This window comes from Vigna umbellata, chromosome 1 (genome assembly GCF_029865625.1).
Source record: "Vigna umbellata cultivar VRB3 chromosome 1, Vumbellata_1.0, whole genome shotgun sequence".
In the NCBI taxonomy this organism is placed as follows: domain Eukaryota; kingdom Viridiplantae; phylum Streptophyta; class Magnoliopsida; order Fabales; family Fabaceae; genus Vigna; species Vigna umbellata.
Genome location: NC_142165.1, coordinates 30561420 through 30585465, shown reverse-complemented (window position 1 = coordinate 30585465; position 24046 = coordinate 30561420). Strand labels below are relative to the sequence as shown.

Genomic DNA, 24046 nt, shown 5'->3' with positions numbered 1-24046 from the left:
AAATAAAGTTTAATTAGTTTAAGAAAAAAAAGTTATAACATTCCACTTTAATAGTACTATCATATAAATTAAAGCACTACATATTTTATGAAAAAACATAACCAAACATAGATCTATTTACAATCTTTAAAGAGAAAATTGAAGTTAAATTCTCAAAATATAATTTAATCTTTTATCAACTATGAGATCCATACAGTACAAACATTAACACAACATATAGTAAATTATATATATATATATATATATATATATATATATATATATATATATATATATATATATAATTTTCTATCTCAACCAAACTATTTTTATTCTAAATTACTCATTCAAGTACTCATACAGTATATCATCGTCATAGTTCATTTACCAAATCATAAATCAATTCAAATAACCCAACAATATACATATCCAACAATTAATAGTCCAACAACTCAATTCAACTAGCTCAAACAATTTATCATTATTTCCAATAAAAAAACAAATGTAAAAACAATACATGTCTTTAGTGACGCCAAATATTAACACAGCTCCATAGACTTAGCTCACATAACTGTTAAGACTTAGACTTTTGACTTATATATACATAAATATAAAATCTAAAATATATTAATTCATTATTAATTTAAATTGTTCAATATAGTAAAAATTATGTATGGAATTAATCTTTTTTGTGTTAAATATACACATAGGTACTATATTTATAATAGAAGAAATATGGACTAAACAAAAAATACAAATAAGAAATAATAACAAATTAACATATTTAAGATAAAGATAAGATATATATCTAAGATAATAATTTAATAATCTAACACTCTCCCTCGAGTTGGTACATACAAATTGTATGTATCAAGTTTATTACAAATATAATCAATTCACGACCCATAAAAACTTAGTGAAAATATTTGGTAATTGGTCACTTGAATTAAGGAACTCTGTCTTGATATCTCTAGATACAATCTTCCCTCGAATGAAATGACAATCAATCTCAATGTGTTTGGTCCTCTCATGAAAGACAAGATTATAACTAATATGAATAGTTTGATTGTCACATATAAGTGTCATTTCACATCTCCAAACTCTCTAAGTAATTGCTTAAGCCAAACAATCTCACAAGTGGCTGAGGCCATAACTCTACATTTTGCTTCTACACTAGATCTTGTCACAACATTATATTTCTTGCTTTTTCAAGATCAAGTTACCACCAATAGAGACATAATATCTGGATGTAGAGCTTTTATTAGAAAGAGATCCTGCCCAATCAGCATTTGAATAACAAACCACTCTTGTATGGTTATTAGAACCATATAATAACCCTTTTCCAAGAGATTCTTTAATGTAATCTAATATACATATAACTGCATTTCAATGATCTTCACACAGGAAATTAAGAAATTGGCTTACCACACTAATTGGAAAGGAAATGTTAGGACGAGTAACTGTAAGATAAGTAAACTTTTTAATTAGTCTTCTATACTGCTCAAGGTCTAACATAGACTCCCCTATTTTGGTACAAGTTTAGTATTAGGATCTAGGGTGTTTTAACAAATTTTTAATTCATCAACAGAGTTTCCTTTAAAATATCTAATGCATACTTCTTTTGAGATATAAAAATATCATTGTTGGATTGTGTCACCTCAGACCTAAGAAATATCTAAGTTTACAAAGATCTTTGGTTTGAAAATGATTATAAAGATGTCGTTTCATCTAAGAGATGCCATGATCGGCACTGCCTATAAGAACGATGTCATTAACATATATTATTAACTAGACACATCCAACACTTGAGTCATGATAAAAGACAGAACGATCTGGAATACAAGAAAACACTAGAAAGAGGGGAGGGGGGATTGAATAGTGTTTTAAAATATTTTTGAGATATCGTTTAATGACTATTGTAGGGGTTAGATAATCTACAATAGTTGTTATGTGTTTTCAAATGAGCATTTTTGGAAAACGTTTAATAATCAAAGTATTAATACAAATATTTTTATAGTGGTTCGCTCCAACCTGATTTACATATAGTTCTCCCTTAAGACCTCTTAAGTGGTTCCACTAATCTTTAGCAAAGATTACAACAAATATCAACTACTTTTGGTATACAAGTATTATCAATAATTTCTAGTTTATCAAGTATCATCAACCACTCTTGATTTCCAACTAGTCTACCTGACTAGACTATTTAGTTCACTTTTTAATTCACTCCTGAATATACAAATACAATCAAAGTGTTTTTAGTTTACAAGTACAAATTCAACAAACTCTCAAAGAGATAATATTTTCAATACAATGAGATATGGTAACTTGAAACGACTTTTTCTTGTTCAAGAAAGGCTTAATACCAATTTTTGTCCCAATTTTGGTCAGTTTTGTTCGAAATGGTCCTAATTTTTAAAAAATATTCAATGTAATCCTATATTTCATAATTTGTGTTCAATTTAGTCTTTTATGTAAACGTCGTTTAAATAATTAATGACATAGTGTCAAAATCAGCAATAAGTAAATGATGTAAGCTATTTTATCAGACAAGGCTACCTCTCGTCATCTTCATCATGGCCACTTCATCATCTTCCATCTTTTAGAATTTGGGAACCCAGCCTCTCTCACCTTCACCTTCTTCAAAATTTCCCTCCTTTTCCTTCACGCTCTCTAGACCTACATCCACCTTGATTCCCAACCCTAACCCAATGGCCTCAGAGCTGCCATCTGTCGCCCTGACATCGATGGCTACCAGCCCTTATACTCCAAAACCGCTGTCGAACTCAAGAAGAGGAATAAGTCCAATCGTCCTCACCAACGGAGTTTTCGTTCCCATTATTTTATCAATTTTGAGTCTTTACATGTGGGGGACACTGCTCATAAAGGTCATGTTTGAGAGATCCGTGTCCAGGAGGTCCGACAAGCAATTGAGCATTTTTTCTGGGTTTTTGGGGCTTTACTCATGTGATCCTTTATGCAAATCAGGTGTTAGTTATATTTGTAGCTTTGTTGTGGATAACCCTATTGGCTGAAATTTTTGTGAATAGTGGAGATGGTGCGGCAAAGAGTGGATTTGGTAATGCAGAGAAATTGGTGGGGAAAATGGGGTTCTTGCCTTCTAATTTTGGTAGCTTTAGGAAGTTGTGCTTGTTAGGGTCTAGCTTGTTGCAGATTGTGGCTTTGAGGCCCAACCTGCAGATTGTTGCAAATGTGGATTATCGTTACCCCCATTGAACCACCATCATGTGAGGAATGACAACTTCGGTGCCCCCAAGTTATTGCATCAAGAAGAAGAAGATTAGGAAGCAAACATGGCTCATCAACCACCAAGATTGAGAAGAAGATTGCTTAACCTCTAACGTCACTATGACTTTCAAAGAAGAAAAGTAAAAACCCTAATTTGAGAATCCACCCTTATAAAAGTATGCGTTTCATTAAATAAATGGCATGTCATTCAGAATCCACCTCACTATGCCTTAAAGTGTCCACATCAGTAGTTAAATGACATCTCATTCACTGATTGCATAGTTGGACATTTGGCCATTAACGATTTAAATAGCGTTTGCAAAAAGGACTAAATTGAACACAAATTACGATATATAGGACTACATTGAATATTTTAAAAAAATTAGGACCATTTCGAACAAAGCTGACAAAAATTGGGACTAACAATGGTATTAAGCCTTCAAGAAAAAGTCTTAGAGAATGGAAGCCCTTGGAAGGAGAATAGAAACGTAAAGATTCAATGATAAAAATTCTTTGTTATCGTTTTTCTTCTTTTCTTCAACAAGTCCTCCTTATATAGCCTTCTTCGAGAAAAATTGGTTTCTTAGAGAGAGTTGACCTCCTTGAGAGTTAATGACGTTAGGTACGAAGATTTGTACAATACTGTATCTTAGGAAGAGCAACATTGATTTAGCATTGAGAACTTATACACTATTGATGAATGCATATTTATGTCCACGTTTTAGGTCTTATTTCAAATTTTTAGTGGAATAATTATGTTTAAATGGTTAATTTCAAGAGGATTTGTGACAATTGAAGTTATTGGGTTTGGAAATTAAAGAGGCGTAAAAAATGATTTTTAGCGCATAAATTATTTTTGGATGTTATAACGTTTGTTGATGGAGCTGAAGTCAATGTTTGAATAATTAAAAGGATTAAATTTAAATGTCCAATATAAAAATAGACCCTCGTTGGATGCTAAATCTGGTCAAAGCTGGTCCAATTTGGTCAACTTAGGGCTCCTATGAAATTTTGAAAAGAAAGAAAGGGTTAAAGTGCAATTAGAGGAAACTTCTAGGCTTCTGTGCAATTTTGAATAAAAAAATGTAATTTTGGGAAAGTTTAAATCTATTAGATATTTTAAAAGATAATTTGGGAAAATATATCTTAAGATATTTCATTTGATGTTGTTAAATAATTACCTTATTTAACTATATCAAAAGATAATATTTGCCAAATCTTTTTGAATCTAGAAAAGATATTCTCAAATATTTTTAGATCTCTACAATAATGAAATATATTTTGAAGATATTGGATTATTTAGAAAATAAGTTTTAAAGAGGTGGAGTGTAGCACAACTGGTTATAGCTCATTATAGGTTGGTGGTTGAAGATATGATGATACTCTGATGGGAAACAATAACAACCAAACATAACAAAGTATGCAGCCAAAATAATTTTCCTAAACTTCCAAGAACCTGAGAAGCAGCAACAAAATAAAATGGCAACAATAATCACACAAAGAGAACACCAATATTTTTGACATAAGAAAACCCTCTCAATGGGAGAAGTAAAAACTCAGTGGCACAAACTAGTAAATCAAGCTCCACTAAGATCAAATATGTTACAAGAGAATCAAATAGAAAAGCACAAACAAATGTTTATAACTAGTCAATACATCAAAGAAATAATGTTCTCAAATATTACTAACAAAGAAAGAGAAATTTAAAATAAAACAACAATGCAATATTGATTTATCTAACGTGAGACCTCCAATTAACGATTCCAAATGCCAAAATGGATAATTCTATGCCAACAATTTTCCATCTCTTTTCTTTCTTCTGAGAACTACAAAAATTATTCTCTTTTGTTTTTTTTTTTACTAAAATACTCCTTTCCAAATAGTAAGACAAAATACACTTAATTGAATTGGACATTTTAGACACATAATATAGATTGTCAAAATTGGTCATACATAAATCGTGATACTGAGAATGTAAAGAAAACTTAAGGCTACGTAAGACATTTTAAATAGTTTTTACTTTTTTTAAACTAGATAAATATAATTGTTTGATACGAAAGATACTTTTATTAGCTTGTAGTATTTATTGTTTAAATCTTGAAATATGTTCTTTTAAAATACTAACTTTTAGTTTTCTCTTTTATATCTATTATTCTTTATTTATAAATTAATTTATTAAAATTTTGTAAGAACCTAAAAAATAGAGTATTAGAGTTAGTAGGTGTATTAAAATAATGAGACAGAGTACTTTATTATAAAATAATTTCATAATATAAATAGAATTTTCTAAACTCGTTTGATTACTTAAAACACACTTTATCTCTCTAGAACTCTTTCTCTTTGCTTCCTCTCATATCTCTCTAAGTGTTCTAACTCCTTGATCATCTGTTTGACGATCAAAAGGTGTCTAGACGATCATGACGTCAAGAGCTACAAATCTAACCGATCAATTTCAAGAATATAGCAAGTAAGTTTCGACTCATTTTTCTCCTTCCATTCCTAAATCTGTCTTAGAAGAAATTAGTATTGTTTCATGTGTAATCATGTCTCTCCTACTCGTTCTTGGTTCATCTAGAGTTCTAAAGACTCTGTCCATTTTCAATTTGGTGTTTTGTAGGTTCATCTAGGTTTTTCCTTGCGGTTCAAGTAATCGATGGAGCATTCTTAGAGTTGGGCAGTTTTTTGAGAGGTAAGGGAAGCTAGAGTTTTCTTTAATTGATGTGTGTGGTATAAGTTTGACATTTATATGTGTATTAAACTGATTGGGTGTAATTTTTGTTTTTAAGCTAGTTTTGACTCCTTTAATTCAGTGTATTTGTGTATTCAGTGATGAAATGTCGATGTAAAGTATATTGGATGATATTTTAGTCTGGAATTGTATGTCAACATGTTGCATTACTGAATTCAATGTGTGTTGTAAAGCTTATGGAATAAGGAGTTAAAAATCTAGGAGTGTTAGTAGTTAAAATGGGGGTTTTGATGTGCAATTTGGTGAGATAGTGTTTGGATGAAGGAATCTGCTATTGTAGGTTTATTTATATGTTATTTGAAATTTGTTAGCACCATGAGTTAGTAGAAATCTGATATGGAACTTGGTATGGGTCAATGTGATGTTTTATAAAGGTTTAAGTTCAAATAAGGGGATTTTAAGTAGTGAAATTCGAAGAGAGATGGTAAACTGGTTTGAGGAATTTGGGGTCAGTTATGAGATTTTAATGATTTGTTTAAGCATTGAAATGGAGGAAATCTGGTGTAAGAGTGTTTGGTGGTTGATAGGTAGAGTTTAGTTTGCTTTAGAACTAGTTTTTGGAGATTTGGATTAGTGAGAATTTGAATTATGGGTTTTGTGCTTAAATTGTCTTTTTGGAGGGTGTTAGTAAGTCATTTGGGACTTGTTTGAGTCCCTAAGTTGTTTGAAAATAAGCCATAATTAGTGGAATTCAATTGGAGTCTCTAATGTGAGGTTTTTTATAAATTTTAGTTTGAAATCTTGTGTTCAATGAGTTTAGAATGTCTTTAGGTTGGTTTACAAACATTTATTTAGGTATATTTGAGTCTAGAATACAATCTAGGGGTGTTAGAAGTTGGAAAGATGCATAGGATAGGTCATGAGGGGTTGAAGGGTGCAAATTCTGCAGATTTGATGCTATAGAATTATGCAGTCTCGCTGAGCGAGCAGAACATTTCTAGTTGAGCGAGAGTTTTGCTAAGCGAGAGGTGAGTAAGCAGAACCCACTTTTTATGTTTTCGCACATCGAGCTAGTGTCCGCTGAGCGAGCATAACACTTCTAGCTGAGTGAGAGTGTCGCTGAGTGAGTAGAACCCACTGTTTCTATTTTCGCACAGCGAGTTTGGTACGTTGAGCGACTAGTCCAGAACGTGTTTTTATTCTTTCTATCCTTGCTTTCTGATTACCTTGAGCTATGTTTTGATTTTTAAAATGGTGTAGAAGTATCTATGATATTATATGATTATTGATATTATATGTTGTGATTCAATGTGAAAGTATATAGGTATAATTATGCTTTCAAAGGTATGAAAGAGAGTTCCAAGGAGGAATTTCTCAGTATTGTTTCAAGTGTTCTAAATATGAATATGGGAAGCTCAGTCTTGGAGTTCATCCTGACATTCTAATGGTCACTCATTCTCAAGTAGAGAAGGGTGAGGCATGTCGTGAGAATAGCAGGAGGTCCTAGGCTAGGGGTTTTACCTTGGCCTAAGGCGAGTGATAACGTTCTAACCTTGTGTGGTAGCTTGGGGTGAGCCAGCTATGTTACCACAACAAGTGCATGAATTGTCATAGCTCAATATTCATACTAATCTGGATGGTCAAGTCAAAGAGTGGACATACATAAAGTGTAGCTTGGTTTGATGTGTTGTGTGTATCTTAGATGAATGTTTAACATGTGTTAATATATCTTTATTTGTTTGTATTCTAGCTTACCCTTCTACTTGTGTTTATGTTGTATGTTTTTCTTTTTTTCCTTTCTTTGCTATGATCGTTCGATGGGTGTGTAAGTAGAGGGAGATGAGGTCTCTCAAGTAGGCTTTGGACAAAGATGTTGTGGATTCTTAGATTGCTTGGTTTAGTTCTTGTAAATAGTTTTGGACTTTTAAGCTAGTGCTGTATATAAAGTTTATCTTTATAGTTATTTTGATATGACTGTAAATAACTTTATATTTTTCTTTTTTGTTAACTGTTCTTATTCATTTTAGAATTGTTATGACTCTTCGATATAGTAAAATATTATATTTTTGGGACGTTACAACTTTCCTATTAATATTTATTTCCTAAGGCATGTTATATATATATATATATATATATATATATATATATTAACAGATAAAATTTTATTTTTTGTATGAGATAATTCTTTTTTATTTTTTATTACATAAGATATTGAAAATAATAGATAATGACTGGATTTTATATTTTAATATTACATTACTTATTTAAATAGTTACTTTGTTACAAATACTTATTCTATCATTTTTATATGGTTTAATCATCTTTGATGTCCCTGTTTATGTATATTTATCTCGAATTGGTCCTTCAGTTAAGTTTTAACTCAATTAGGTACCTGTTTCTATAAAATTGAATCAATTGAACCAGATCCGTCAATTGGAGAGGACGGTGTTAACATTCCAATGACGTGGCATGCTGAATACGCAAATGGAAAACATGTGGCAGAGTTAGGGTGTTAGTGACGTGAAATTAAAATAAAAATACCCTTCTCGCTGCCGCATCCCTTCGACGGCACCCAGCTCCATATTCCATATCACCATCCTTCCTTTTCCCCTGCCGCCACCGTTCGCCAACCCTCTAGCTCTGTCGATCTCTCCTCGCACGAGTTCATCCTCGCACTCCTCGTCCTCGTGACCATCCCGGTGCTAATTTGCATCTTCATCTTCGCCTTCGATTGCCCCTCGCGCCGCCGTTCGCACTCGATTCCTCCTCCGAGAGCCTTGTTCAACTCCATCCAGGTTGTCGTACAAACTCTGTTTCGCGGCAAAAAATCGCTCTTCGACTACCTTTTCGGTTTGGTGGAGAAGAAGATCGCAGACTCGTGTTTTGCCGCAATTTGCAAAGATGGCACGACGACACTATTTGGCTTTCCGGAAAACGTGTCTAAGTGCAAGAAAGTGACAGAGAAAATGTTGAGGATGATGGACTTGTACAACGCGATCTGTGAAAACCAGCAACAATTCGAGTCTGTCTTCTCTTCCGAATCAACCTCCTCCATCATATTACAGGTGTGCGCTTCAAAGGTGAGGCTTGGCGAGGCCATCCGGACGATGTTAATCAACTTTGAATCCGCGATTCACAAGGAATCTTCGAAGATTCCAATGCATGGAGGTGGAATCCACCCGATCAGGCGCTACGTCATGAACTACATCGATTGTAAATCTTCTGGGAACATTGTTGCCTCGATTGGAACTCTCGCGCCCAATTTGGCTTACTTAGAGATATGGCACAACTCGATTTCCGGGAACAATATAATTCCAAGCACCATTTCTACTTTCCCCATCTTCATCTTCTTCTCTCTCTAAATCCAACCAAAAACTTCTTTCTTTTATTATTTTGTTTATTTGTTTTTAAATCTATGGATGAAAGAAACTGAAGAATGGTGGTGGGGTTAAGTTTAAATCAGAATTCTTGATTCTTGTAGAAAGAATTGCTTTTGCCCTTGTCCGTGAAGGATGAGATTCATGGATATTTTTTTGCGTCAAGTGGATGCGGGAGAGGTAGAGACCGTGAGGAGAGGGACGAAGGATAATATGACGAGGTGGAGATGGGGTCGGCGGAGAGGAAGGTGGCGTAGAGCTAGTGGTAGAGGGGGTCGGAGTGGGAGCCCGAGAGGGAGGCTGAGACGGCAGCGTAGGCGGCGGAGGAGGAGAGGAGGGAAAGGGCGGGGCGGTTGGAGTCGGCGAGAGAGGAAAGGGGGTCGTGGGAGGAGGAGGGGAGGATGGCGGCGAGGGCATGGATGCGGGAATGAGCCTTGGACATTGACTCCCACCAAGAGTGCATTGGGGTGGTTGCGAGTTTCTAGGGATCGGTGGTGTTGGGTGTAGGCATGGACGAAGACGGCGACGATGAATTGCTACAGTGGAACTCTATGTTTGCTCTCACTTTTATGATTAAACACAACATTCACATTTGGTGGGGTTTTGGGCAGCGAGGAACAACTTGAGGTTTGATTTGGGGAAATTGTGGTTTGGGGAGAGGTTTGGGAATCTGGATTTATCGCATAACGTTGGTAAGATTTCGAACAACGTTGTTGGGCTTCTGAAGTTGAACGTGAGTTACAACCATCTCTGTGGTCAGATTCCCAAAATCACGTTTCCGACAAGTGCTTCATCGGTGGCTATGCCGCTGCGGGAGGTGATTATTACATGTAGAAGATGTCGAAGAAGGTTTCGCCTGCTAATGCGCTACATTCTGGTGGGTACTGGCAGTAGAAGCAATTTTCCAGCGAGGGTTTTCCAACTAAGACGAGCACATTGTGCCACGTCATTAAAACTTACGCAGTCAGCAAGCCAACACACAGAAATTTTAACGCCGTTCAGTCTAATTAACGACAAGGTTTCAATTGACTCAATTTTAAAAAAATAGGACCTAATTGAGATCAAATAAAATACGAAGATCTATTTGAGATAACTCCACAAAAATAGGAACATTCGAAATGATTAAACCTTTTTATATTAAACATAGTTTGTCATAAGGAGATTTTTTTCTTACCATTATATTAATTAAATTTTGAGATCTATTTAAAAGTATATTTTCCTTTATTTTAAATTTGATCGATAAGTTCTTTAAATATAGCTTAAGAAAGAATAGTAATACGCATAGTATAAAAACATATAACGATTATCAGTTAAATATATATTAAAAAAGTTAATTTATAAATAAAAATTACAACATTTTAAAACTAAGATTTCTTCTTCTACCATTTAACATTTTTGAGCTACTTTAACATATAATTTTATCAAAATCATGATAAGGTAACTTAATAACTTTAGCAACCCACATTCAATATTTTGTTGGCAGAAGCTCCATTAAAGTCAGTAATATTGGCACGGTTTGTTCACTTTATTATTATTATTTTCAAATTTTTCCATTCTAATAATTTTTCTAAAAAAGTTGGACTAGAATTGTGTCTTTTTTGTCCATTTTGTTCGTATTCAAATTTCTTATAAAACTAATCACCATAACATGACTTACCCACTTTACACTACAAAAATATTATGTAATTTTTTCAGGGATTATTTTTAGTGTTATCGACGGTTTTAACTCTTGGAAAATATGTTTTCTGCGGCTGCAAAAAGTGCTAGGAAAAACAACATTGCTAAATAATTATCAACGATTTTATATTAAACCGCCTCTATTTTCGATGGGTTTTTGGAAAACTGCTGGAACTAACCAGAGTTCTGCAAAACCGTCTCTATTTTTAGGGTTTTCTGAAAAACCGCTATAATTGCTCGGGTTCTGCTAAAATCGTTAGAAGTAGTTGAGGTTCGAGAAAACCACCCCTATTTTCAGTGATTTTATCCAAAATTATCATAAATGTATATAGATCATTTTTTTATTTTAATTGTGTTGAAATTGGATTATGAGAAAATTGATTTTAGGTTTAAACCCTCATTTGGTCCTCGTATTTTTGTGTCAATCTCAAGTGGGTCATCATTTTTTTCAGTCTCAATCGGGTCCATAAACTTGTAAAAATGAGCCAATTAAGTCCTCACCGTTAAGTTTTCACTAACGTTGTCTAATTGTGATGACGTGTTTATGATGACGTGCATTGTTTCATTACGTGGAATTTTTAGTTAAATTGAAGTTGAAGCCTTCACTCCCCTCTCGTCATTTCCTTCTCTTTTTCTTCTATTCCCCTTCTATCCTCATCCCATTGCCCAATTTCTCTTTCCGAATCAAAACCGGAAAAAGGTTGCAACTTTGGCAAGATTTTGTGACCCCAAAATGAAATTAGATCGTGGGTGCCTAGTTTTGTTGTGGGTGTTGGAGCATTAAGACAGAACTGGTCGGGTGCTAGCATACGCTTTATCGTCTGGGAACAATTGGAATTGGATGGATCAATTAGCGTGAGCGGTTGAAAACTGCGTCGTTCCCGTAACTCGCTCTACTCTGTATTCTTCATATTTCGTCCCAGCAACGTGTTTTTATCCCTTTGCCTTTCGCTGCATATTGAGTTTCCCGCTCTACTCTGTATTCTTCAATTAATTGTAATTGTCATTCAGGCCTTACGTCATTTGAGGTAGATTTCTCAAGGGGTTTCTCAGCCAAGTGTAACAGGATGAGGAAGAAGGCCTGCAGCTTTACGTGCACTGAGTCAGAGATTGAGCAATTTTGTGTCACTAATTGTCCTTTGCTTGATATAATTGACTAGTTATTGTATTTTGTTGTCTCATACTCTCTCTGTCCTTGTAGAATGTTCCTCCAGCAATTCTTCTTAGATTCTTGAGGGAGCACCGGTCATAATGGGCAGACAACAACATTGATGCCTCCTCAGCTGCTGCCATTAAAGTCGGTCCTTGTAGCTTGCCAGGGGCCCGACCAGGAGGAGGTTTTGGGGGTCAGGTTATTCTTTCGCTAGCTCACACAATTGAGCATGAAGAGGCAAGTTATTTGCTTCTAATTTAGTATTTTCCTGCATTGAATATAGTGCTTATTATTTAGCATTTTATTTTCTTTCAAAAGGAAAATCAAATGGAAAACACATACTTCTTTTGCCTTTGGATTTTTCATTAACATCCTTGTAGAGCTGATAGAGTTTTTGAGCTATAAAAACGTTTATTTCTCAAAATCAGTTATTTATCAAACAGTTTAAATTGGAAAGTGATTATATAGCATTGAATTCGCGATCGTGTAATCTGGTGACAATTGATAAAGTGTAGTTGCTCTTGACAGCTATATTTGAATGTTAGGCAATGTTGATAAACATGGTGTTAAAGTGGTTGAAGGTTGCAGCAATTAAAGTGGTTGGAGGTTGCAGCGGCGTCAGCTTGAGCGATTGGCACCAAGGGCGACGAGCCTAGTTTGTGATGGTGGAGGGCGCATCGACGGGGATAGCGAAACCTCTCTCGTGCGTGAAAGGGTCGAACCGCCGTGTCCAGTGTGGTTGATGGCACCGCGGACGTGCTGCAACAGTGACGGTGGCAACCCAGAGGCAAACGACGCGGTGGTTTCCAAATCCCTAATTCCTTTTTTAATTTTGCCAATTTAAATAAAAATTCCACGTAACGAAACAATGCACGTCATCATAAACACGTCATCACAATTAGACGCCGTTAGTGAAAACTTAACGGTGAGGGCTTAATTGGCTCATTTTTATAAGTTTATAGACTCGATTAAGACCGAAAATAAAACGATGACCCACTTGAGATTGACACACAAATACGAGAACCAAATGAGAGTTTAAACCTTGATTTTAATATCAATACAGAGAATTAATTAATATAATCTACAATTGAATATTATTATATACAGTTAACTTTGTTCAATATTATTCAATATACATGATTAAATAGAAATATGTTTAATACTAAAAATTAAAGACAAAATGTTCAATACCAAAGACAATTGGGGTTGAAGTCATCAAATGGTTAGCACCTAACGTTAGATGTTGGGTTTTGTTCCCCCTACCCCAATTGACATTGTGTAAAGGGCTGTGTAGAAAAATGCAATATGTGAGGTTGAAGGCTTGTTGCATATGTCATTGCTGCATGTTGGTCTCAAGCTCTTCAGTGACACTGCTACTGTCAGAAGTGTCATACCCTATCATCAAATAATGCAACTAGTAAGTGCATCAAGTGGTTTGCTAGATACATACATCTATATCACAAAGCTATTAATTTTTAACCAGCAGTACATGCAAATCTTCATGAAATCATACTCAGGTAAAAAATAAAGTGATCACCATTTAGAATAATTTGTCAAAGGGGCATGTTCTTTCATTATCAATCACTTGGTAATTCAGCCTTTCAATATAATTTCTCATCCCATTTTTATAAACTGACAGTGCACAATAATTCTTTAAAATGAATTTTGGAAATCTTAATATCATTCTCTGTCACACTTAGAATTATATAAATTTATTAAAAATAGAAAAATATGGATTCCCCTCAATTTCAATGAGTTTTATATGATTTTACTATTTTTAATAAAGCCTCTCTTATTTTTTCCTCTTTTAAAAATTAAACCAAAAGAACATAAATGAGAGAATATCGCCCAAAATATATGTAATGATTCATTATATACATCTCACACTCAAAACGAAAACCATATAAATAAAAAAATGAATTAAAATTTAATAAAATTTTGAATTGGAAGTATTTGGTGGATGAGGTAAACTAACAAAAAAAAGGTGCTAAAAGTAATTAAAAGATAGAGGAGTGTAATTTAGATTGATTAACTTTCAAATTTTATTAACAAACTTATTATATATATACTAGTACAGTCAAAGGAAATGACATCGGTTATTTTTGCCTATAGGCAGCGGTTCCTCAACCGAGGCATATACTGACGAGGTAAAAAGTCTTTCTCTTATGCCTCGGTTGTGAACCGAGTTAGTATCTTGTCCTCTACTGCCTCCGTTGGGACCTGAACCGAGGCAGTAGAGTGGTTTTTACTTTTTTTTCTGGCCACACTTTGTTCAGCTTATTGTGATAAGAAATTAGTTCAAGGCAAATTCTTCCAACCCTGTGACCTTGAGCACAAACACGTCCAACATCTTTTTCTCCACAAAGATAACCTGTGTTGGCCTCATCGCTTGACGCTCTCACAAACCACAAGAACTTGTGCTTGCTTAATTCCAAACCATGTGCCAGCTCGTTCGTTTGCTCTAGTGAGAGTGTTCCACCACTCCAAAACACATACAAAACTGAACCATCTTGTTGCTTTTCCAACCATGTCAGACACTCCAACCCTTTTGTACAACCAGTTGTAGCTGTCCCAATTTGAACAATTGGTCTAACAGGATACAAAGGAGGGTAACCCCTTTCCTCATCTTTGAATGCTCTCATCAGACCTGTTTCCAGTAAAAAACAAAATCAGAAATAGTTTGCAATTGACCATTGTGTTTCGATCCTATGCTTGAGCATAAAGATCCCTGCCATGAAAGGGACACGCCCTAGTATTGCGATGGGGTGGGGCAGATCCTTGTGGAGCATGGGGAAGTAGAAGTGCGTGCAGAGAGTGGTTACAGAGAACCCAAATCACCAAAAATCACTAACCTCATGCGAGTACAGACAACCCAAAAATCCCCAATCGAAACCCTTCGCCGCGGCGGAGACGGGGAGGCAAGCGAAGAGTAGGCGCTCGAGGGCAACGGCGATGGAAGGGTTTTCGAGCAGGAGCCACTTGAACTTGAGAGATGACCAGCCGCCGAGGAGAAAGGTGGTATGGGCGCAGAGGAAAGAGGTAATGGCAGCCACGGTGACGGAGGAGTTGAAGGCGGCGAGGAGGGAAGAGGAGGCGGAGAGGAAGAAGGCGAGCTGGGCGAAGATAAGGGAGAACCACACGACAAAGAAGGCGGCGGGCTTGAGGCTGAGGGCGTCGAGGATGGCGACGACGGGGGTGCCACCAAGGTCGACGAGAAATAAAGCGGATGGAATTAGTGTGATGGCGATCCGGTAGTTGTAAGCGAATGATGAGGGGGTTTTGAGGGATCTGGAGGAGGCGGAGGTGGAGGAGACGCCATTGTCGTGGACGTGACGCGACGGCGAAGGGTGGGAGTCGTTAGGGTTTTGGGAGGAGGAGAATAAGGGGGCGCTATTGGATGAGGACAGGGTTATGTGAGGGCGAAATGCGCGAGGACAGGGTTATGGAAAGATAGGGTATATTGCCTCGGATGGGGTTTGAACCAAGGTCATATTATCTATATGCCTTGGTTCCCCTTAAACCGGGTCAGAAAAGTTAACCCAAACTACGAAAATGCCACCGCTTTCGTATAGATTTTGGTTCTGCCTCAATCGAAGCCTATTGTACGATTTCAAATCCATTTTTTTTACTAGTGATTGTAAATTATAACAATTTCAGTGTTGGTATTGTTCGTAACCTTTTCACAGTATTTGCTTTGTATGTAATATAAAATATGCTGAATGTTGACGAAAGTGGATCACGATGGAGAAAATATAGAGAAGTGTTTGATATTTTGAAAGAAAGATAAAAGAAGTTACCAAGACATAAATGAGAGATGAGATGAGAGAATGAAAGTCTAGAAGCGACCCAAGTAAGAATCTGCTATGCAAGCTCCAAGAATTGGCGTTATCCACACAGATCCTGACCAGTTTCACACATAGTTTCACATTCCTCACTGATGAAACTATGTCTTCATGAAGTTGGCTTGTAACGTAATTCACCAACTTTGAAGCCACTCCCTAAAAGGTGATGGCAATGCTCTAGCTAGGACAAGCCAAATCTAGAAGCAAATCAAGCCATAAGTTCATGGATTAAGATTTCATAATTTGGTGGTGGTGAAAGGTGTTGATAGCTCATGGTTTTGGTGAGTTGTAGGGTGATGGAAGATGTGTTTAAGGGTTCTCTAAGAGAGGTTAGGCCAACTCTTGGAGGAAGGTGGCTAGAGGAGACCACTTGGGTTGCTCTAGCCTAGGGTGACCTTAAAAGAATAGTATGGCACAAAAATTGCAGCATAACTTTACTCTAAATCAAAGGTGATTACATGATGGAGAGCCCCTCTATTTATAGGCTAAGGTGTCTCAAAAATGGGCTAAAACTTTAACATAAAAGAGCACCCTTGGTTGGCTTGGAGAGCAAGGAGAAATCCTCTCCAATAAGAGAGAGACAAGTGGCAAAAATTCTCTCAAATGAGAGAGTGACATGTGGCCACTACCTATGAAAAAAATCTTCATTCCTAGAGTGACACATGGCCACTAACTAGGACGAAAACTCTCCAATGGGAAGCCTCCACATCTCTAGGACGAAATCTTGCTCCCTTGTCCTCCAAGCTTAACCAAAATGTTGACCCCTTGGTCAACACACCCTTTTTGGACATTCAAGCATAGTCAACTTTGGGCATTGGCCCTTTGTTGACTTGTTTGGTCAAAATCCTATTCTACTTGGCCTAAAATACAAGGCTCAATTGAAATCCTACACTACTAGGCCCATAATACAAAGCCCAAATAAAATCTAGACTACTTGGTCCAAAATACAAAGCCCAAATAAAATCTAGACTACTTGGTCTAAAATATAAGGCCCAAAATTATTCTTACTCTAATAAATCTTCATGATGACTTAAGATGGCCCAAGAGAAAGAGTCTAAGCCCATCTTCCATAGATGCCTCCAACACTTCATGAATGTGTTAGGTCATGGCAAGGGGTATGCCATCATCGCCATCCTTTCAAATGTTTCATACCCTGAATCAAACACCACTAAATCAGAATAACCATACCATATCATCATTGAATGCTATATGTAAGTATATATATATATAGAAACAATGTATATATGCTACCTGGATAACAACCTATATCTGCATAATACAACCAATATGAAAAAGAATTAAGAAATTGATTCTGACCAACACGAAAAGCACAAGCCTTCCATTTGCCGGTTTTAGATGAAAGTGCATGGTGACCACGGAAAACAACAGTAGCATCTTGGGTATAATCTGCATTGGCCAAGGATTTATCTCTCCACCAAATTGAGATGCTGTAAACTCTTCCTCTGCTTGTACATAAGCTTCATTGAATGTATAACCAAGGCCCTCATCGAAAGTAGGAAGTGGAGTATACTAAATAGTTATTGGTTAAGCATACTAAATAGCCTATATATAGTGGTGCAATGGTGCATTTAAATCATATAATGAGGATCTAATGAGAACTTGATTTTTTTTTCAATTTGTGATTTGAATATGACAATAGAAATATGAGAATTTTGTTACAGTTTCCTATGACTTATTTCTAATCCCCTTGAAGAAATCTTTTCAAGGAAACCAATGACTAAAAGAAAAAAAAATAGTGGAGAGGATTTAAAGGCTTGTGCGGGAAGTCCCACATCGACTAGAAATAAAGCTAATTTATAAGTGGGTGCAAATCTCACCTTAAGGCTTTGTTCACTTGAATGGATTTGGGGGAGAGTGATTGAATGAATTTAAGAGGATTTGAAGGTAAATTTTTTGTTGTTTATTTGAGTGGATTTGGAGGTAAGTGAGAGTGGATTTGGAAGTAAAGTTTGTGAGAATTAGTATAGGATTTGATTGATGTGACATATTAAAAAAATTTAGTTCCAAATCTACTCTCACTTACCTCCAAATTCACTCAAATAAACAAAGCCTAAAAGTCGGTTTTGTGAGACTGAGTTAGGCTTAAAGTCAATTTCTTAACATGGTACCATACCCATGTTAGAGCTTATCCTAGTGAGATTTGTGTGGACATATTGTTCCACCCGCTATCAGACCACTATCGTATCACCCATTAATGTCTAGTCTCACGCTCGTGATATATATACCTTGGCGTAAGAGGGGTATGTTGGAAGACCATAAGTGGGTGCAGACCTCACCTTACAAGTTGGTTTTGTGGGGTAGAGCTAAACTAAAAGTCCACTAGCCGCCGCTGTTAGAGTCATCGTCGCCGACGTTAGATTCGTTGTTCAAGGTTTAGGGTTTATTTAGATTTTATTTTTAAAATATTTGTAGATAAGTGGAAATATCAATAGATTGAAGAATATTCCAAGGATTATCATTTACAATTCATTCAATTATATTTTTTAGATCCAGTCAGTTTTATCCAATTTGTCCAGTGAGCAAGACCAAGTCACCCAACAACAAGGTCAAGTCGTCCAACGACTCTAAGTCACTTAACAAACCGTGCATTGCAAAAATCATTAAATAGAATGTGTAACGTATCTAAAAATAATATTTTGAGGAATAAGAAACTAACTTTAAAGGAGAGACAACATAGTCACATTCTGGAGGCAGGAGACACTTATCATCATTATTTTCATCATCTATCATTTTTCTAGTACTGAGAATGTTTAGAAGTAATTAACTCCCTTATTCATTAGGGTTAGATGTAATATATCTCCACTCTTTGTGATTTATGTTATTTAATATACTTCTTTTTCATTACTATTGTGTTTTACTCTTATTCTTAATTGCATGATTATTGATTGTTTATATTATAATATGCAATTATGGAAAATAATGTAAAACCTTGATTGAAACTAATAGAGTTTACCTTTAAACATAGAGTTTAATCAAGTAATCATTATAAACATCTAAATTTAATTCAAATTTTAAATAAAAACATTTAAGGAATTGGACTTTTATTAGTAAAATTTAAATTTGTCTCTAAAGAACTAGAATTTGTTAGCTTGCTATATACATACTAGAGTAAAAATTAAAAACATATTATTTAACATTTTTACATCGAATTGATATATGAAACACAATCTGAGTAAAATGTCCATCACATATTTAACTTCATAAATCTAAATTTTTTTTTAGAATGTAAAATTATCTCATTAAAAGTTAATTCTTTTCATTATTTCAAATATCTTAATCTTATCCAATAGATAATCATAATTTCATTATACAAACACGGAATCTCTTGACAAAAATGTTTTTCACTTCATTATTTGTATAATTTAGTATACTTCCTAATATCTTATCAATTTCTCAGAAAATATAACTTGAAATTTTCTTAGAACACCTAACGTTATAAAAAAACCAACCATGTGAAAGAGTTTACTGACTTTTAGTTCTGCGATATTGAAAAGACTGAGAATAGTTCTTTACTGATCAAGACAGATGCAATAATGTACGGTGAAATATTAAATGCAAGTATGGACACTGATGATGGCCCACTCAACAAATTCATAGGAATAAAATCAAATGGAGGTTTAAAAGAAGATTTTTGTAGCCTTGCAATGGAGCTAATGTCTGGAGCAAGAAAAAATAATGGAATGGAAAAAGTTAGATTGCTGCATGAAGATATCTCCTCTCATACAAACCAATTATTTGATCAGCCACAGCCCACATAATGGCCTGTCCAGGGGGGATCCTCATGAGTCGAGGCAGCAGACCTTTCCATAAGGCAAGAAGTCCTTCTTCGGCATATATTGTTCTAATGGCATGCACCATACCCTTGTATTTCAGTTCACCCCCTTCTCTGCTCTGAGCCATCAACCTTGTTTTCACCACATCAAATGGACCAGTACAGATAGGACCTGCTGTGCCTGCAAGGAATCCAGAAATCATAGATTGCCATGGTTGGAGGACTTTCCCATCCCCTTCATGCTTCTTCCACAAAAGCACATCAAAAGCATTTTTGGCAGTAAACATGGCAGATTGGTTTGTCCCATTACGCATCACAGTAGGAGCAACACCTGCCCAAAGACCCCGAAATCCTTCTTCTCTGATAATCATTCGAGCACAGTGAATAGGACCTTTGTATTTCAAAAGCTCAGGGCTTAGACCTTTCTGCTGCTGCAATCTTATCTTCACAACCTGCAATAAGACATACAAACATGAACCTCTCCGATGACAAAACCAAACTATGCGCAGATGTTTGCTATGATAGGTATGTTATATGCTGAAAAGTCATACTATTAGGCTAATACTATAGTAATAACAAAAAAGAATCATCCACTGTTGCAATCAATTTAGGCAACTAGAAACTAAGCAGCATCTGAACTAGATAAACATTAAGACAAATTTGGCAGTAAAAATATAATCTGACAAGACTAGTTAAAGTAATTACAATATTTTATTTTATTTAATTTTTATGGATAAAGGTTTAGGAGAGAGGTTGCCTTAATGCAAGGTCAGCAGGCTATGCTTTAAGGCCTTAAAATGATGCGTACAAATGATCTGCCAACGAGAGAGTTCACTAACTGTAATCAAATCTAAGACCTTGTCCTCAGTGCTATTGGTCCTACCAATTGAATCAACTCTTGTAAGGTGAGGATTAATTAACTGTGACCTTCTCCTGCCAGATGAAATTTTATTAATTCAAAACTTACCATGCACTAGAAAAATCTAACATAATTAATGAACAAAGTTTCCTTCTAGTTCTGACCCCATTCAAAGAAGGGAAATTGTTCTTTCTCCTTGTATGATCTGGTATCCATAAACAAAAGTGAACATTTTTTCATTTGATTGACCAATGAAATGCTTTATAATTCAAAAGTCTGTTAATTACATAGGTAAATCATACTAATCCGAATAGACTGAAAATCTTATATGTTCATTCTCGTTAAAGTTTTCTTGATTCTGTTGTAATAAAGAAATGTTAGCTATCTAAATTTGTAAAATACTTTTATACGATTCTATCTCTCCTAGTTTGTGGCAGAGATATAGTTGAGTTTCAATTCTAAAAGACCAACTTGTTAGGTGAGAATTATTAACCCATCTGTATTTTGGCACTGCCTGTTGTGGGACTTCGGTTTTCCCAGTACAGTCCTTACTATTGGACTTGGTACACGGATAAAAGGGTAAGTAAATTTGGTTTAAGTCTAACTCAATCCTTAAAAATGGAAAAAACTTCTAAGGTGATAATTCTCCTCTTATAAACTTTTTTTTTCTCAAGAACTTATTTTAGTGACATCCAGAGTAAATTAAGTGAGGAAGAAGAGAATAACAAGATTATATAACTCAGTTACCATGATGAAGCGGACACAATAGATTAGTAACATTTCCTAAGCTTTTGGAGCCAGTATGAAACACATTTCCTCTCAATGGAAAAGATCCAGACACAGACAACACCATATATGGAACAACTTAGGATGTTAGATATTTTAGCACAGATTATTTGGCTAGTCAATAGTGCCGATTAACTGTGACCATTCTTCAAAAAACACCTTGGCACTTGAAAAAGACTAGATCAGCAAATGCTTGCTACAAAACAAAGGTCATGATATTGTTTTTACTTTCAGGATAGATACAACAACAGAGAATCTTGTTGAACTGGAGTAAGCAAGATCATCAAGCTTTTTAATGCTTGACTGGAAGCAGCAGATGGGGAACGATTGAAACAAACTCAAATGGGTGAAGGAAAAAACAAAAGCTTGAAAATCAAGAAAGAATAGAGCAAAAAAATGAAATAAAATAAAAATAAAGTTAGTGCCACACTTGTCAAAATCAAGAACATTGTAATAATCAAATGGTGAAAACAAATGGCAGAGTAAAGTTGGTTCCACAACATTAGACAATCTGCTCCCCATTAAAGGTAGAGAAATCACTCATCCTTAATCCTTTATGGAGAGATGATCTTTATAAAGAGCCAAGTACAATGGCTAAACTCTAACTAACCTAACAAAAAGCACAATTGTCAGATAGGAACAGCTAACTAACTACAGATAAATGAGAGATTGATAGGAGCAGTAGGCACGATAAGAAACCACAGGAGAGTCCGGTAGCAGCAGCATGAGAGAGGGCAGCAAATGACGAGTGAGAGGCCCAAGAGATCCAACATTAAGCGTAAGCAGTGGACTGAATATTTTTTATTGAATGAATTAAATAATTAATGACTGAGATGGTTCTAGATGAGGTTTATTATGATGCTGTTAGAAGGGAGGATCTTTGGTATCATAGGATTTGTTAGAAAGTGAAGTTCAATTTTTGTATGGGTATGCATTGCCATTATTCAGTACTGAATGAGAATTCAATTCAATTTCCTTTCTTCTATTCCCTGCTTTGGAGATCTTCTCTATCCTCCAAATCAGATAATATTACCATTCCTATCATGTGCTATTTTTATAAACTCACTCAAACACTCAACACGAGGAATTATGTCATGTTATAAAATAAGTCCAAATAAGTTGTAATAAACTCTTCCAAAAGTCCCATCATGATTAGGTGCTCGTGGTTTCAGTTATATATCATAAGCAATGAGAAGTGATTGAATATCAAATGAAAAAAAAAAAACAAAAGAATACTTCAGCTTAAAAAAATCTTAGAATGATCAAAATGCTTACCTAACAGCACTAACAGTGAGTCAACAAATTCAGCAACAAAGATGTCAATCAAACCATTAATAATCAAGCATAGCTTACCACTATGTATATAAGAGATAAAAGAAATAAATATTATAAACTTATATAATTAGTACAACTAGAAAGAAGAAACCCAAACCAAAAATTTACAGTGAACTAATAAACAGACAAAGTTTAGATTGAAAGGTAACATTGATGACAAATTGTAAATTTAGATCCAAACAACAAAATATTATTCCTTATTGAATGCAAAGAATGACACCAAATTACTTAAGAATAAAGCAGGGTCATGGCATGCATTTTACCTCATTTGTTTCCCTTGACTATTAAGTTTAGCTGGAATGTAACATAAGAACAGTCTACAGGAACTGAGTAATTACTGATTGCATATTAAACAAAATAAAAGACTCTGACCTCAAATGGTGTGACAATAACAATAGCCTCAAGCACTCCAGCACCAAAACCAGAAAGGAACCGCCCATGACCACTGAGCTTACCAGTCTCAGGGTCCTTAAACGCTGATTGAAATACGGCATTTGAACCCATTCGAAGTGCATACTTCAAGGTCAAATGTGTGGCAAAAGGCGTCAATCCTTTCCACAAAGCCCGCACGCCTTCTGTTCGTGAAATTGTGGCACCACAGTGCAATATTCCCTTGTAGTTCCCAGACCTATCAAGCTGCAATCTGGTCTTGATCACATCAATGGGTTGCAGGCAAGAAGCCTCCACAATTCCTCCAAGTGAGCCAGATATTGCCTTCATGTAGGGTGGGATTGATTTCTTTGTATGCAAGTTGCTGTTATCTTGTGCATCATCCCTTTTCATGATTGACGGATTGTTCACCTATAACCTTCAGCAAGCTCAATTTTGCTTCACCAAAAAGCCCATAACCACACTGGATTTGTTTGTTTCTAGGTCAATTTTCCGTGTTGATGATGCCTTCTCCCATTACTCCCTTATTGTGTTATTGATTCTCTACACCCTTTGTCATCTCACTGCTCCTGTTTCATTTCCTTTCGACCAATCTTAAGGCCGGCACAACTTACCAAATGAGCGTTGGATCTTATTTGGGATTTAGCTTCCTTTTTACTCTCTTTTTTTAATATGCCAATTTATTTCTGTACCTCCATATTTTTAACCTCCACCTCATAAATTTCAAATTTCAAATCTATCTTCTTTAGCATTTTTAATTTTAGTTTTGGGTTTTTTAAGTTGGAGATGTTTCTAAATATATAATTTAAACTACAAATTTACATTTTAAATTGTATATTTTAAAATATAAATTTATATTATATATATTTTTTTAGAATATGTAATCTAAAATACAAATTTATATTTGAACTATATATTTT

General features: G+C 35.3%; 1 protein-coding gene across 1 annotated transcript; it reads right to left on the bottom strand.

Moving 5' to 3' along the window:
* Positions 1–19510: 19510 nt before the first annotated feature.
* On the bottom strand, positions 19511–23752 carry MSFC1 (Mitochondrial substrate carrier family protein). The gene is made up of 2 exons (XM_047318154.2): positions 23109–23752; positions 19511–20208 (listed from the first exon to the last, which is right to left on the bottom strand). Exons 1-2 carry the CDS (start codon positions 23517–23519, stop codon positions 19675–19677), a joined length of 945 nt encoding a protein of 314 aa, XP_047174110.1. The 5' UTR covers positions 23520–23752; the 3' UTR covers positions 19511–19674.
* Positions 23753–24046: the final 294 nt, after the last annotated feature.